General features: G+C 44.8%; 3 protein-coding genes across 4 annotated transcripts; 1 reads left to right on the forward strand and 2 right to left on the reverse strand.

Moving 5' to 3' along the window:
* The first annotated feature begins 2,429 nt into the window (after window positions 1-2,429).
* On the forward strand, window positions 2,430-5,423 carry LOC102706793 (transcription initiation factor TFIID subunit 7-like). 2 transcript variants are annotated; one of them, XR_001550648.2, is made up of 6 exons: window positions 2,430-2,685; window positions 3,762-3,895; window positions 3,972-4,091; window positions 4,189-4,249; window positions 4,755-4,972; window positions 5,216-5,423. XR_001550648.2 is itself a non-coding variant. In XM_006644373.3 (5 exons), exons 1-5 carry the CDS (start codon window positions 2,559-2,561, stop codon window positions 4,898-4,900), a joined length of 588 nt encoding a protein of 195 aa, XP_006644436.1. In that variant the 5' UTR covers window positions 2,430-2,558; the 3' UTR covers window positions 4,901-5,423. The 2 variants fall into 2 exon arrangements, 1 of the variants encoding a protein (XP_006644436.1); XM_006644373.3 differs by having other exon boundaries at window positions 4,755-5,423.
* A 1,782-nt stretch (window positions 5,424-7,205) lies between these two features.
* On the reverse strand, window positions 7,206-11,179 carry LOC102702623 (transcription factor GTE3, chloroplastic-like). The gene is made up of 2 exons (XM_015839024.2): window positions 10,459-11,179; window positions 7,206-7,645 (listed from the first exon to the last, which is right to left on the reverse strand). Exon 1 carries the CDS (start codon window positions 11,151-11,153, stop codon window positions 10,464-10,466), a length of 690 nt encoding a protein of 229 aa, XP_015694510.1. The 5' UTR covers window positions 11,154-11,179; the 3' UTR covers window positions 7,206-7,645; window positions 10,459-10,463.
* Window positions 11,180-15,455: 4,276 nt separating this feature from the next.
* LOC102702905 (transcription factor GTE4-like) lies at window positions 15,456-16,366 on the reverse strand. The gene has a single exon (XM_015839031.2). The coding sequence runs from the start codon at window positions 16,342-16,344 to the stop codon at window positions 15,664-15,666; it is 681 nt and encodes a 226-aa protein (XP_015694517.2). The 5' UTR covers window positions 16,345-16,366; the 3' UTR covers window positions 15,456-15,663.
* Window positions 16,367-16,644: the final 278 nt, after the last annotated feature.

The raw sequence follows: 16,644 nt of genomic DNA on the forward strand, positions 1-16,644 counted from the left end.
CGTATTGATTTAATTTTCAATATTAATCTACACATATGCCACCATCACTCATTGTGTGCACGTAATTGAGGTGTGACGCGCTCTCCAGACAAACGCATTACTATCTACTTTCCACCGGCAACGTACGAATGCGTTGCGTATTTCACTTTATTTTTCACTCCACTCGGTCCTCTTTTGTTGATGTGTGATTTGGTTTGTATCGAACACTGCATATGTGTTTGGAAGCTTGTCTCACGTGAAACTTCGTCCAATGAGCCCCCCCCCCCCCCCTAATGTCCATTTCCGAGCATTTCAGTGGATTCGCTCGCTCCATCCATCCGGTGCAGCGCAGTTCCCCCGATTCAACCGGGTCCTTATCAAAAGGCGGCCAACCCGGAGGCCGAAGAGAACAACATGTTAGCATCTGGGTGGTAGTTGTGGCGCGGTCCACGCGCACCGCACCGCATCCCGCTGCGTTGCCCCCGACCCCGCATTTGTCAACCGTCATCAAACGATGGATCGCCCCCACCACCCATGCTCTGCTGCCGCCTGCGCGTCGCGTCTCGCCGTTACTCTCCGCGCATCCGTCTCGTTGCCTACCCGGTGTGTAGGGGCGCACACTCGCAGGGGGGGATTTCTCTGATCTTATCAGTCAGACACGTCGTAGTCGACCGACCGATCTCGATCGATCGGACCGGTGGAAGATTTTTGCGAGAGGTGTCGCGTTTCTTGCGCGCGCGGAGACCGGAGACTAGCTAAGGCAGCGCGCCACCCTCGTGCGCACGCGTCCGCGTCTCGATCGAGAGAGCAGTCGATTGTCACAAGGGGGGGAAGGGATTGTCTCTGCGCTCGTGGTCTTCCGCTGATTCGGTCCGCTTCACGGTCGTTTTCCGGCCGAGCGACCTGCGGCGACGCTGCGGCCATCGGCCGGATAGCCTACTAGCGAGCACGGGAGACTTTTTGGGCATCGACCCGGCCCGGGGCGGGACCCAACGGTGTGCTCCTCAATCTGTCAATCATTGCTCGCCTCGCCCCCGTTGCACCCGGAATCATTGCTCGACTCGATCTCGCGCTGCGGAGTAATTGCAATCGGGCCATCCGTGTTGGCGCTGCCGCCTGCCGGGTGCAAGGGTGCGGAGTGGCAGGGGACAGAGACACAGAGCACTTGCTTCAATCTCTGGAATGGTCCCCTGTTACGAAAGAGTTGTTACTTTACCGGTAGACATGGCAGACGTGGTTTCAACACCATGCCGCGGCAATAGTGTCCTGTGCAATATATACCATCACTAGTCTAATTGTTACGCCCACAACTTCGGCGAGCTTGGCACAAATGATTGGCACCGATCCCCATCTCAAGATATGAAGCTAACCTGACCTAAGTTCGGTTGTACAGGTTCCATGAACTAGCGTATCTGTTATCGTCAAGCTGGCCGCTACTTGACGAGAGAGCCAGAGCAGTTCCATGGAATGCGACACCGTTTCTATTCCGTAGAGTTAGCTAGCTCCCCCCTACATCATTAGGCGATGATCGGATAGGCCAAAGTAGCCCATACCAATGCATAGGCATGGACAGAGGCAGGCCAGGCTATACGCATACGCATAGAACGAGCCTAGCGGCCGCAGAGGCGGAACACCGGCGTCCCGTGCATTATGCCAGCCTCGAGAGTCACCGACGCACGCGCCAGCACGCACAGAGGTGCGGACCCGTTATTTTCGGCTGCTCGAACCGGCTGATTAATTAGATTAATTGATTAATAATTCTTAAAACATAAAATACTCCCTCCCTCTGTTTCTAAATATTTGACGTCGTTCTCTTTTTTATACATGTTTGACCATTTGTCTTGTTCAATTTTTTAAAAAATATATAAAGTTATATATATGCATAAAAATATACTTAACAATAATAAGATGATATAAAAATAATTAGTAATTATGTAATTTTTTTGAATAAGACGAATGATCAAATGTGCATTAAAATGTTAACGGCGTCAAACATTTAGGGACGGAGGTAGTATAAATTTATTTGACTTTTTAAATCAATTTTGTCTATATAAATCGTAGATTCTAAACTGTACTAACGGAAACGAGTTATTTATACGTCTAAAAAGTGTGCAGCGCGCCGACGCCGAAGGAATCGCGGGAAATCTCACGTTCAGCCACGAGGGAATCGCGGGAAACCTCACGTTCAGCTAGAGGCCGCTTCGGGCCGTTCGGCTAAGCCCACGAAACCTGCCGCGAATCGTTAGCCCGCAAGCGCAGAAAGCAGTCGAAGCCGCAGCACATGTCGCGTGTATTGGGCCCGAAGCAATCGTGCAATCGACGGTGGTGAGTCCACAAGAACGCGAGATGTGGCCTTACTTCTCCGAAGCACGGCCCACGAGATGTGGAGCACCGAACAACCCAACGAGCCATCATCTCAATGTTTCCGGCTGCTAAACCCACGCGGGGAAGAGAGCCGTAAACTGGCTGCTCAGCGATTGCGCGGCGCGACAGCGCAGCGCGTGCGGGTGTTTTCCGAACCGAATTTGCGATCTCGGAGAGAGGGTAGCGGTGCGCCCGGTGGAATTGGGAAATCTGGGATGGAGGAGCAGTTCATCCTCCGTGTGCCACCCTCCGTGGCGGAGCGGATTGAGAGGCTCATGAACGAAGCCGCCGGCGCCTCCTCGTCCAGCCGCGAGCGCGCCTCCCTGGACCTTTCCTTCTCAGGTGATCCAGCTCTCTCCCCCCCTCCTCTGTGCCAGCGGATTTTTGGTTCCGTCTGCACGGTGACTTATCGTATAGGGCTAAAATCGCTAGCGGAGGTACCATGCCCCTTCGGTGTTCGGTGAAATGCGCGTACCATTTCTAATGCGCGAGTGAAACCGGAGAACCACCGTTCTGTAGTTATAGAGTGGTGTTCCGCTGGTAGAGATTCGTGGCCATATACTGGTGTAGCTGTTCCCTGTAGTTTTGATCCAGGAAATGCTTCAAGGAAGCGAAGCCAGTGGTAACAAACTTTCATTCGGCAAGATAACCTCAAATGTTGAGCAGTTGCCAATTGCCATGCAGTATATGTGAACTAGGTCTGGTCCTTGCCCAGATTTTGCATTACTACATCAAAGTGCGTTGGCAGATTCTTTTTTATTGTCACTATATTATCAACACAGCAAGAATTAGCTTTCTTGTCCATGTAGATTAATCCTTAGAGAACATCCAAGGGCAACACTTTGCAAGCTTGTCGTTTTTTATGCGCGTTACGACTTGCGGCAATCTAGTCACTTACCTGCAGTGATCTGGCAATGATGAAATTTCAAATATGGAGTAATCCATTTAGTGTCTGATGGACAGTATGAGCAGCAGATGTCATACTTAAAGCAACACATGATTAAGGGAATGCAGATGATAGTTCACTTTATGGTTTTGGAAATCTTGTTTCCTTGTATCATTGTATTAATATTTCATTTTTCCACAAATGTAAATAGCTATGGTTGCATTCTGAGATGTCTGGTTGTCAATGAATTAAGTTCAGTAATTATACTTTGAATAGTTGATACCTTCTCAAGGTGGCATGCAATATTCTAACTCAACGGCTTCTACTCTTTAGATGCTGAAAGTATCATTTGTGAAGCATTCTGTTTGTGCGTATATAGTTTATCCACTCACTTCTAGTTATGTTTCAAGACAATGGTCTCTTTATGTTTGATGGATACAACTTATAATACTCTTGTATCATTGTCAGGATCTGAAATTTGTATCTGATCTTTGTTAACTTGTGGATTGATGGTTTTTCTTTTGTACAATAGAGGATGGAAGAAGTGGAACATTTATGATTGGAAACGAAAGCTTTCCGGCATCTCTTTTGGATCTCCCAACTGTTGTGGAGTCGTACAAGACGTACGATGATTCTGTGCTAATTAAAACAGCTGATATTGGTCAGGTAAAGCATCAGATTTGTGTATAGGATCGTTTGTTAACTGTAGGCTTTTGATAATCTTATATTGAGGTTGTAACAGATGGTTATGGTCAGAGAAGAAGATAATCTTGCTCCAGAAGGAGTTGAATATAAGCATGGTCTTACTCCTCCAATGAGGGATGCACGCAGGCGGCGTTTCCGCAGAGAGCCTGACTTAAATGTATTGATGTTTTTCCTTTAACTCTATTGTTTTCCTGTGATCATGGAGGCACCTTGTCAATCATAATGATGATTGTTCCCTCCACTCTGTTTTGCAGGCAGAACTTGTTCACCGAGTTGAGAAGGATCTCATGAACATTATGCTTGGAGTATCTGTCAGTATCCTTATGGTTTTTTGTAGTTTGCTAAAATTCTAGCTTATGTTTCCATATTTATAATTGAATAATAATGAATACTTTTTGTTTATTGATATACTCTTAGGTTGGCAAGTTATGAGTCGTGTAGTTTCTCATTGGCCCATAAACATCCATTTCCTAAAGCCGCTGCTGTTTGAACAGAAGTTTATCATAGATATATTGACTTCTCCCTTGATGAATGGTGGTAACATCATGAACCTTTTGAGTATGCAGTCAGATTGCGTATGGATGGTACTGAGGCTATACTTAAACAGTTTTTATGGTTGTGTTGGAAGGTAAACATCATTTTCATCGTGGATTGTTATATTGAAAATAACCATACCTGCTACTAGTTATCTAACTTCATCTGGTTCACCAATATACTGGTTCTGGTTGAGACATTCCATGCCATGTTTATATATAATTTTTATTTTTTGCTATTATTGGCATGTCGGCGTATGTACAAAATTCCTTGACTCAATTGATAGACCAGAATGCTAGTTTAATTGGAGCGGGGGAAGGTGGTGAACGCAAGAAAGCTGCACCAGCTTCAGCAATCAAACCTAATGTTCAACAACCTGGCGAGGAAGCTGAGGCAGAGAGAAGTGACTCCGATGAGTCTGTTGACCCATGAGTTCAAGTTGACCCGAGTGAATAATCCTGCTTCAATTGCCCGAGCACACCCAATGGACTTAAAGAGCTAAAGGTATCTTATCTCCATACAAGCTAACGGGCATGTTGTCACTTGTCACTCTTTAAGGTTTTGTGATATCTCTGTAAAACTTAATGCGAAACATGAGCTTTAAGATGAAAGGATATCGATGCTACTGGCAATCAGGCAACTTTTACTCAGTTGTAGCCCGTATCAGATAGTTCTAAGTTCTTGGAATTAGTTACTTCATCCGAAGTAAACGAAGACATTTGATGTAAGCTTTCATTGTACATGTAGGCAACTGTTCAGAGAGCTCCATGTGAGCAAGCGTGAGTGGTTGAATATTTTACTATCATCTAAGTAGCATCATTTTGAATTTCCACATCCTCAGAAATATGGGATATCAAATACAATGCTGCAAGTTTGCTTGACTGTCTTCTTGTTATTTTGGGTTGTTGTCGATTGATATTAGGACCTTGTGTTCTCATTGAAGGATGGAATTCTGTACAGCACCTCAATGTACTGTTTGAATTCATGGTTGCCTGGTGAGCGTGGATTCTAAGCTTTTGAGAGGCCATCTCCTCGTCGGCTTCTCATCTATTGCATGATATCCAAATAATTATAAAAAATTTTATGAAGATAGATTAATATGTGATATATCACTATACAAACATGCAAGTTAAAATATGACTTCTACAATCCATAACAAAAATAACAAATTAAACTCTGAATAATATACACATACTCACAATAATATATTTGTTAATTTTTTATGGATTGAAGAAGTCATATTTTAACTTGTATGTTTGTGTTCTGATATATCACATATTAATCTATCTTCACAATTTTTTTATATTATTTATAACTATTTAAATAACATGTAATAAACGAGTAAACGTCCCCACGAGAGCTTAAAACAGTTTGCCGTTGCCTGGTTGGGTACACAGCATGAAAGACATGCCGGAAGAACAGGTCCTCCAGCCAGCACTCACGCCGCCGCTGCCGGGATTTTCGTTAGCGCTCCTCGGTCTTCATGCCTAAGCACTCAGCTGCATTCGAAGAACAAGTCCTCCCGCCAGCTACCAGCGACGCTTCACGCTGCCGGCGGGACATGCGCCGCCACATCTGCCATTCCTCTTCCGCACGCATCACCGGTCTCTGGTGTGGTCTTGCCTAGTCGCAGCGTCTCGGACACCGGAGTAGTAGCGTAGTACTCGCACGGCGAGATCAAGGACATTAACCAAAGGCTTCGGGAGCATGGTGGGACGAGCCTAGGCGGCTCTGCCGCCGTCTTCAGAGGTCACCTCACGTGGTCGCCGAGTCGCCGTCGAGCGGATCGCAGTAGCAAGTCCGTCGGCGAGGCTGAGTCCCCTCAGGGAAGCAACCATCGTCGCGCGCGTGCATCACCAGTTCACCACGCGGTACTTCGTCTACCAATTCTTTGATGAAAACGGGTCGCTGGACTCTTGGCATTTCACCGGCGATGATACAAGTGACCTGTCGTGCGCGACGAGGCGCCGCATCACCATTGATGTTGCCAAGGCGCTCGCGTACCTCCACCACGAGTGCCGGCAGCAGAATGAAGCCGGCGAACATACTCCTCGATGGTGCCTCCTGGCGCACTTGTCTTGACTTTTGACTGTTTGGCATCTCCAAGTCCATCAGGAGGGCCGAGGGACCTCACCGGCGCGCGTCGACACTCTCGGGAGAGATACCGGGGTACATGGCGCCCGCCGGAGATGCTGATAAGCGCCGCTGTCGCCAAGTCTGACGTGTCTACGGGTACGGGATGACGCTCTTCGAGCTCGTCGGCGAGCGGCGGAACTTCGAGCTCCCCAACCCCAACGACGGGTCGACGGCTACGCGGTGGCCACGCCGAGTTGGACGGAGGATTTCTTGCAAGAAAAGGATCCGGGAAGGCGTGGGCTCATGTAGTTTGTGGACACCACTACGGTGAGCGGGAGTGCGGGACGGCCGGCGTCGACGAGGAGGTGAAGCTGGTGGTGATGGTGGCGCTCTAGTGCACCCACGGTAGCCGAGGGCACGCCGGAGGTCCAACTGCCGCCGTGCTCTTCTTGAATTTCTCGGTACCGCTTCATCACTTGGGAGGCAACAGATAACGCTGAACTGATGAGCTGTTTTATGTTCCAAAGCTCCGAAAGACTGATCCTCTCGTGTTGTTCCTGCAAATCCGGGTGAAAATTCTGCATGATTGCACCAGCTTGTATAAGATTTAACACTACTTTATCAGAAAGTGAGGATGTTGTTGTATGCTTGTATGTGGACACCACTACCTCACTGCAAAACTCTGAATTGGAGGGCCTTTTCGTTCTTTTCATCCACTGATTTCAGTGCAAATCCGTATCCTAGCACAACTGCACAGGATCATATCAGCTTGGTTGGTGAACAGCTGAATTCGACATTCTTTCCCTTCTCCCAGTCCACCAAACATTTCAGTATCAGAAATCCTGATCTCGATCATGTAATATGTAAGACACTTCCATCAATACACCCCACACTAGTTACAACACATATGCAATATTAGCATAACTGGGATATGATAACTAAGGTGTCATGGTCTCACGAATCTGTTGAAGCCAACAGCACTCTGAAACTAAGATACATCATACATAAGCAGTTCACAGAGCAGGAACCTCCACCAAAAAGGGACTTGAGGTAGAATCTTGAAGCATCTTCTGACATTTGTTTATCCACGACTTATGACTCCTACAGTTCAGGAAAAAGGATAATATAAGGATCAAACATACAACAGAAAATCAAAAGACGAATAGACATCTATGATGATGATAAACAAATGTGCTGCATGCTTGGCCTGTTTGGGGAAGCTTCTCCTAGCTGCAGCTTTTTCCAAAACGGTCCACAATTTCTAAGAATCTGTAGTTACAAATTCTGGAAAATGAACTAAGAATCTAAAAGCTGGAGAAGCTGGGTTTATGAGCTTTTCCAGATTCTCAGAAGCTAACTACCAAGCAGCTGCTTCTCAGAATCTAAAGCTCCCCAGCCCTTAGTGTCATAGCAGCTATCAGTAGAATGTGTGATGTCATGATTTACTTATATTCATATATTACATCTATACCTTTGGACTATAAACACATACTCCCTTCATTTCATATTATAAGATGTTTTGGTCATCCTAGATTATCCATAGATCAATGTATATTATTTATATTTTTATATATGTAGACACAAACACATATATATAATATGTATCTATATGAATCTAGGAAATGCCAAAACATTTTATAATATGGTCCAGAGGTAATACTTTTTATTGGATAAGTGTTACTGTCAAGTGTTAAACATCTGAGCTGGAAGTACTAACATGAGTAATAAGAGCAGCCAGACCTCACAATCTATGTGGCACGAATCATAGGTTCGGAACACATAATCTATGCATTCAACTATTAAACCATAACAATATTTTCTAAAAGTGAATCATGTACGAAATGAGTCTTATAGTATAATTAGAAGTTGAACGTACAGAACTAAGAGAGATAAATATGAAACATATATATTTTTCACAAAAATAGGAAAATATCTAATATTTAATTTAGTGATTTTCCATACACATGATAAATCATAACAGCATAACCACTTTTTAGTTCATTGGCAAATGTAGTCCACTTGTCCTGTTAAATAAAAATATGGATATATTCAGTGCAATACATCAAATAATAGGTGTCAGTGTCAACTGTTTTCATAAGAAAGATAGGCCAAAGCCCGAAGCCAAAATCAAATAAATGAGGGATGCCATGCATAACAGGAAGCTTGTATACACTTTTAGTATGGAGTCATATGGGCATGAGCATCACTGGATGTTCTCTCTCAAACCAATAGAGTTTTATACATTGAATGGTATCTTAATTGTTTCATGAACATAACTATGCCAAGTAGAACAAACCCAAACATTGAAAGGTGAGGAAGGGGGAGTGAATTTGAAAATGTAGTGATAAGTAGGCTAAATAACTTATGAGATTAATACACCCTTCATTCGAGGGCTAGAAATCTTATGGTGTGTAAAAATTAATTGACTGATCAACCAAGAGGAAAACAAAATGATGAGTACAATCGCTTTAATTCGCAAGATTAAAGTGGTGTAGATACACTATAATCATTTTGATTGGGCAAGATTATAGTAGTGTAGATACAAGTATTATAGCACTATGGTGTATAACAAAAACAGCTATAAACAAATTCAAATTTACCCATGCAATGGCAACGGCACTTTCATTGACCCTTACTATTTAATTCTATCTCCAAACTTGAATGGGGAATGTACATGACATTGAATTTTATTCATAGACATAGTGAAATGTTTTCCAGAAAAATAGATTAATATGCAATGAAAGAGGAATGTCTTAATGACAATGATCTCCTGATTCAGTGTTCTGCGTGATATGTCTGCCTGAATTCATGACAGTTATTTATTGGTCCCATGCAGTTTTTACATAACATAAGTGAACCAAAAGTCCAAAATGTAGAAACAGGGATGAGAGACCAAGACAGTTCAAGATCACAGCAGACAGTAGACAGTGAATCAGACTACCAATACAGCATGTTATTTTACTGAACGTTGGTCAGTTCAGGCTCGATGTTGGAACATAAGTACACAGAGCTATACAACTGGATCCGAAAATAATCAGATGATATACTGAATACTCAGATCTTCATAGTAATTATGACATTTAGCACTTCTTAAGCTTGTTTGGATTAAATATGTACAGGCGGAGTACCATACTACATAAATGAGCCAGGATTAACAGGCTAACAGATCAGGGCATGCAAAGAAAATTTTCCGATTGGTTGAACTAGTTGATCTGCGTGTTCAATTTGTGAATTTGTTTTTCTTGTGGAGCCAGGGAGGGAAATCTTTCCCCTTTCCATTAGTGGAAATGCATAAACAATATTTCTACCACACCACACCACATTCAACAATGCACAATACCTGATGCCCTCCCCATCAGTATTGCCAGAAGGAAAGGTTTAATGACAGAAGGAAAAACAAAAGGAAGGGGAAAGCCTCAAAAGACTCTACCAGCAACAGAGCAACACAGTCACTAGCTCAATTAGCAGTCCACAAAAGCATCAAAACCATCATGTTTCTGAGCATTGCCAGGTGCAGAAAATAACCAAGCAGGAAAATGTTGCCATCAAGTTCTCCCCATCATCCCAGGAGCCAAGGGCAGAATAGACTGATAGTTCATCCACTGGAACTGCATTGTGCTCCTGAATCCTGATCACCAAAGCACCCTCAAATAGCATAATCATTCCAAAACGCCCCAAGTTGGCACATTTCCACCTTCACTATCCCTAAGTCCTCCATCGTGCAAATCCAACACACCGGAATTACGTCCCGGGCACAGACTACATCCCACCCACAGTTGACAAAACGCTAAATTGCCAACACACATTGGAAAAGGACCGCCTTTTGCAAATAAAATGCTAAAATTTTGCTGCAAGTAAATATTCCAGGGGTCGACTGATGTACTAAGAGCAACAAGCACACCGCCAATTGTTACCTGCTTCACCTTAACCAGGGGGCGAGGGCGGCCCCGTGCTCCGCGACCAGCCGGTCGAGCTCGTCCAGCGTCGCGGCGTCCGCCTTGTCCAGGTCCACCTCCATCATCCCGTTCACCTCCCGCAGGCAACAGTCCCGCTTCTTCATGATCTCGGCCACCATCACCTGTGCGGCCACCGGCAGCCAGGGAAGCAAGTCGCTGAGCCTCCGCTTGCGCTCGGCGTCCGGCGGGCGCGGTGGCGCCGCAAGAACAGAGGGCCACTCGGACTCGAAGATGTCGGAGAGCTCGGCCGCGCTCTCGTAGACGGGGTCGCCTGGGCTGTTGTAGGACATGGCGTTGCGGAAGGTGAGCCGGATGTCGGCGGCAAACGCCCACGGGTCCGCGTACCGTCGGCGCTCGAGGCGGTGGCGGACGGTGCCGAGGTCCATGGGGTCCGAGATGTACAGGTAGTAGTCGACGAGGCGGAGGGCGCGCGCGTCCACCGGCTCGGCGAAAACCCACCCGTCCTCGTGCTCCAGCAGCTTGTCCAAGAGGTTGCCGCAGCGAACGAACGCGTCGCCAAGGTCGGCGGAAACTCCGACGTCTCCAGGAGACGCCGCTGACTGCAATGCCGGTAGACGGTGCTTGCGCTTCGTGGGGAAGCCGGGCGGTGCCGGCGGCGGCAAGGACGACCGGCGGCGCTTTGGTCGAGGCATAGGGCTGGAAGGGGCGGAAAATTTTGGGGTTTGGGGCTTTTGGGGTTCAATCCCGAGCCAGCCATGCCTTGTGTGTAAAGCGTGAACCGCAGCGTGGCATACGTGTGCAAAGTACAAACCTGTTTCTTTTGCCTCGAATGAAATGAGTCCCTTTTTTCAAAATTTTTTTAAAAAAATATCACACTGAATCTTTATATATTTAAATAAAGTATTAAATATATATGAATATTAAAACTAATTATATAGTTAGAGAAAATTATAAGATGAATCTTTTGAGCCTAATTAATATATGATTAGTCATAAGTGCTACAGTAATCAACATGTGCAAATGATAGATTAATTAGACTCAAAAGATTCGTCTCATGGTTTGCAGGTGGAATCTAAAATTTGTTTTGTAATTAGACTACGTTTAATACTTTAAATATGTGAGCGTTCGTGTTGATGTGATATCTCTCCTAAATATTTTTAGGAACTAAATACAGCTTGAAATAGGATGATGAATCTGGATTGGTACGAGATATAAATAAATAAATATTTTAAGATGTACTGATCTATTCACTCCCTCCAAAATAACTTTATTTAGATACATCGTGACCCTTCGGCTTATTTAAAAAAATATGGTTAATATTTTATTGTTATTAAATGATAAAACATAAATAGTGTTTTATACGTGATTAATTTTTTTATATTTTTATAATTTTAAATAAGACGGATGGTCAAACGTTGGACACAGAAATAAAAAGAATAAAATCTTTTTGAGACGGAGGTAATATAAACTTAAAATAAAAATAAATAGTCGAAGTCTTAGAACGAGGAAACGTTGGTTACAAAGTACGGAATACGTGAGAACACAGAAAGTAATAAATAAAGTAAACAAACCAACATCAATACTCCCTTCATCTTTCAATATAGAGACATGTACCATTTCGTAGAGAGATCAAGATTGAAGTGAAAAATTATTGATTGGTTGTTTATACAAGAGGTAAACTTTACGTAATCTTTAAGAGAAAAAAAGTGAAAGAGAAAGAATAAATTAACTAATCAATAGTTGAATTAGTGGACTAGAACTAAATATAGTATATAGTGATATGTTGTATGTATCGTATTTTAATTAATGGGTTGCTTATATAGACAATAGCGATGACATACCTGTTAAGCAATGGTCAAGCACGTTAAATACGTGGTAACACCGGTGAGGCTTGAGGTTGAGCATTGTGCCAAGCGAAGGTCGAGGTAAGCTGGTGCTAGGCGAATGTCAAGGTTGAGCGAGGGGGGCATCACCGACTGCCGACTGGGCTCGAGGCAGACCATTAGGCACAGGTTGAGGTGGAGGACTGCAGCAGTTGCTTAGTCTTTGGAGATATGGAGAGAGGGAAGAGGTAGCCAAGAGAGGAGATTGAGATGGGGAACGTGATCACTATGGTGCTACTGTAGGGGCTACGGTATGGTAAATTTGGTATATTACATAATCGTTGGATCAAAATACATGGTTGAGATTTATTTGTACAATATTTGCTACATTATCAAACATTATTTTTAATATTGTTACTATAGCATTTGTTGTACACTTCATGATATTCATTTACTGTTTCTTCCCCTCACATGAACAGAGCTCCACTGTCTTACCACAGAGTATCTGGACGCCTGAGATGGAGATGGAGATGGAATTGGGGGCATAAGAAATATGCCCAAAGTGAAGTAATTGGTGAACAAAGGTAGTCCAAAGTGGTCTGATTTACTCACAACCTAAATTGCTTTCCTCTGGACGGGATGGACAAAACACACGATGGTCAGTGCCTCGTCAACTGGGTACAGGTGTGCCAACCAAAGTAGATGGGAGGTCTTGGTTTCCTCGATCTTGAAAAGTTCGGACGGGCACTGCGACTACGCTGGCTATGGCATGAATGGCAGGACGAACATCGTCTATGGAAAAGCTACCCTACGCCTTGCGATGATATCGACAAAGAACTATTCAGAGCTTCAACCACAATCTATCTAGGGGACGGTTCCAAATGCACCTTTTGGCATGATAGATGGCTACAAGAAAAGGCGCCAAAAGAGTTGGCTCCGTTCCTTTTCGACTTAGCCACCAGGAAAAATAGAACGGTTGCGTAAGAACTATATCAAAATAGATGGCTAAGAAGCTTGCAACGTATAGAAAACCCGCAACAAGCAACACAATTCCTGACCCTGTGGATTGCAATCAGGCAAGTCAACATTCAACCTCAGATCAAGGACCAGGTTAGGTGGAACTGGACCGCAAGCGGGACATACTCGGCACCTTCAGCATACAGAATGCAATTCGTAGGGGGAGTCACAGATCATCGACTTTTGTACATTTGGAAGGCTCAGGCAGAAGGAAAATGCAGGTTCTTCGCCTAGCTATTGGCACATGAAAAAATCTTGACGGCAGATAATCTACAGCTTAGGAACTGGCCAAACAATGTCCTTTGTCCGCTTTGGGGGATTTTCAATGAGACAGCTGACCACCTCATCGAAACCTGTAGTTTTGCGCGGCAAGTTTGTCATCAAGTTTTTCAACGGCTGCGGCCTACGTCCCCCCTAAACTTGCCGACGTCAGGCGAACTCATGCACTGGTGGAGCGAGTGCAGGCGAAAATTCCCTAAGAAGGCGAAGAAAGCATTTGATGGGCTCGTGGTCTACACCGCTTGGGCGATTTGGCTAGAGAGGAACAACATGATTTTTAATCACATCTACAACGCTCGACGAAGTGATATTGCCCAGAAAGCGTTGGATCTGTATAACGAGAGACACTTAGCCTTTGCTAGAATATAAATGACCCCGACTACCTCCTGAGGGTTGTACTGAATATTTCTCCTCCTCCTTATATTGATTGGCAGCGCTCCTGCCTCTCTTTCAAAAAATAAATTGCAACCGTAATAAAAAAAGAAGTGTTGGTCCATAATTTTCTCTAAAAGTAACATGACGATATTTCTCGTAACATTTTTGACTGCACAAATGTCTAATTAACTCGTGGACTATCAGGTAAAGTAAAGGATGGGATTGATGTTTCTCTCTATCGTCCATCTTAGAGGAGAAATGAGTTAATGAGACCAAATGAAATGGTTTTGTATTTATTAGATAATGCTTTCATACAGGTGCTTGATTCTGTGTGAAAATTTGGATTCCCGTATCACCTCTCCATTTCTCTATGCATGTATGGCACCGTAGAGTACGGGTGCTTGATTCTGGTGGCGCGGATCGAAGGAGGCACCCGCAGGTCGAGCCCATCGGCGTGGGTGAGGATGACGGTGATGTTACTTCACGAGGAGGACTACCACGAAGGCAAACAACGTTATGCCGCCGGTGAAGACGAATAGCTTCGTCATGGGGATGGCCATGGGGATGGGGGTGTGGGGGTGGGGATGGTTGCTATCATCCGGTCTTCAGCCTTCAGCAACGGCGGAATCAGAAATTTTTTAAGCCTAAAGCTTAATAATGAAATATACATCTTTTAGATAAATTTTAATTAAAATATATTAATTTTTGAATGTATTTTTTGGCTAGGCGTGGGGCTACATCCCAAGCTACCCCACACCTGATACTCCGAGCTTTGCCAACGTGGATGCGCATATCGTCATAGGCTGCCACCGCCGCACATGGAGCACTTCCGCTCGCTCGCCGCACCCATTTTGTAGTAGCAGAAGCTAAGCCTGATAATGGACTTCAATCCAATCTAATCCACCTTTCATAAAAAGTACTCCACTAAATCAAATCACACTAATTATTCTTCGTTAGAATCCAACCCAGACCAATCCAACTATAACTTTAGCCTAATTTGCGTCAAATCATTTGGCTAAAATGTGTCCAATCCACTCTAGCAGAATAGATATACCCATTTAGTATGTATAAACTTCGACGATGATGAAAATGTTACTCTAATGTTTAAGTAGAACAAATGAGATAAGTATGAATAATGTATAAACAATCTTGGTATGAAACGAGTAGGACTTTGTAATTGTATTTTATCATGTGTGTTCCTTCCCTCTTTGTGTGTAATTATGTCCATATGTATATGACTTCTTTTTGTATAGGATTATATATGTAGTATTTTTCGCTGAGGTAAGTACGAGTATATAGGATATCACATGTCCATAACAGTGACACCACTCTATAGATCTAAACATTTTAATTCCATCAACCAAATCTAGTTATTGCCGTTGGATGATAATTAATCTAAATGTGTGCACGCAAGTAAAAAAAATCCTCCCGCATACATTATATGCGTGTTTGATTGAAGAATAAAAAGTTAAATGTTTGATCAATAACAAAAGCGATTTTTATTATATTAAGGATGAGTGGCAATAAGGAAACAAGGTACTACTAAAAGTACAACCATGAGCTTTATTATTGTAGCCATTTATAACAATATCCACTGGGCCAACGCAATCAACCAAAGCAACTTTTTCAAAGAAAATGCAGGTTCCACGAGTTTACTGAAACGCTAAAGCGCAGAATCGACAGCAACGAGCATACTGCCGAGAGTTACCTAGTTCACGTTGCCCACGCCGACGAGTGGAGCAGGAGCCCCGTGCTCCGCCACCAGGCGCTCGAGCTCGTCCAGCGTCGCGGCATCCGCCTTGTCAAGGTCCAGCTCCGCCATCCCGTTCTCCTCCCGCAGGCATCCGTCCCGCTTCCTCATGATCTCGGCCACCATGACCTGTGCACCCACCGGCAGCCGCGGCAGCACGTCGCTGAGCCTCCGTTTGCGCTCGGCGTCCGGCGGCGCAAGAACAGAGGGCCACCCGGACTCGAAGATGTCGGAGAGCTCGGCCGCGCTCTCGTACACAGGGTCGCCTGGGCTGTTGTAGGACATGGCGTTGCGGAAGGTGAGCCGGACGTCGGCGGCGAACGCCCACGGGTCCTGGTACCGCCGGCGCTCGAGGCGGCGGCCGACGGTGCCGAGATCCATGGGGTCGGAGATGCAGGTGTAGTAGTCGGCGAGCCGCAAGGCCCGCGCGTCCACCGGCTCGGCGAAAACCCACCCGTCCTCGTGCCACAGAAGCTTGTCCAGCAGCTCGCCGCAGCGCACGAACACATCTCCAGAATCGGCCGCGCCTCCGACATCTCCCTGAGCTGGCGGCGGCGGCGGCGGTTGCTGAGGATGCTTGCGCTTCTTGGAGGAGCCGGGCGGTGGCAAGGACGATTCGCTGCGCTTGGGGCGAGGCATAGGGCCGAACGAGTAGGTGACTGCTGGTGACTGGAGAGTTTTGGGATTCAATCCTGGGTCATCCTGCGATCTCGCACGACTAATCATGTGAAAGCGTGGAACCATGAGAAAGATAAGTACAAATGTAAAGCTAGCCGCACAATTATACAAACTAGCGTTACCTTATGAGCTGTACGGCAATAATTAGTAATACCTCTGTGCCCTGAATATTTTATGCTATTAATTTTTTCTATGCACGTTTGATCATTCGTCTTATTTAAAAAAATTACATAATTATTAATTATTTTTATATCATTTTAT

Source organism: Oryza brachyantha, chromosome 1 (genome assembly GCF_000231095.2).
Source record: "Oryza brachyantha chromosome 1, ObraRS2, whole genome shotgun sequence".
Classification (NCBI taxonomy): domain Eukaryota; kingdom Viridiplantae; phylum Streptophyta; class Magnoliopsida; order Poales; family Poaceae; genus Oryza; species Oryza brachyantha.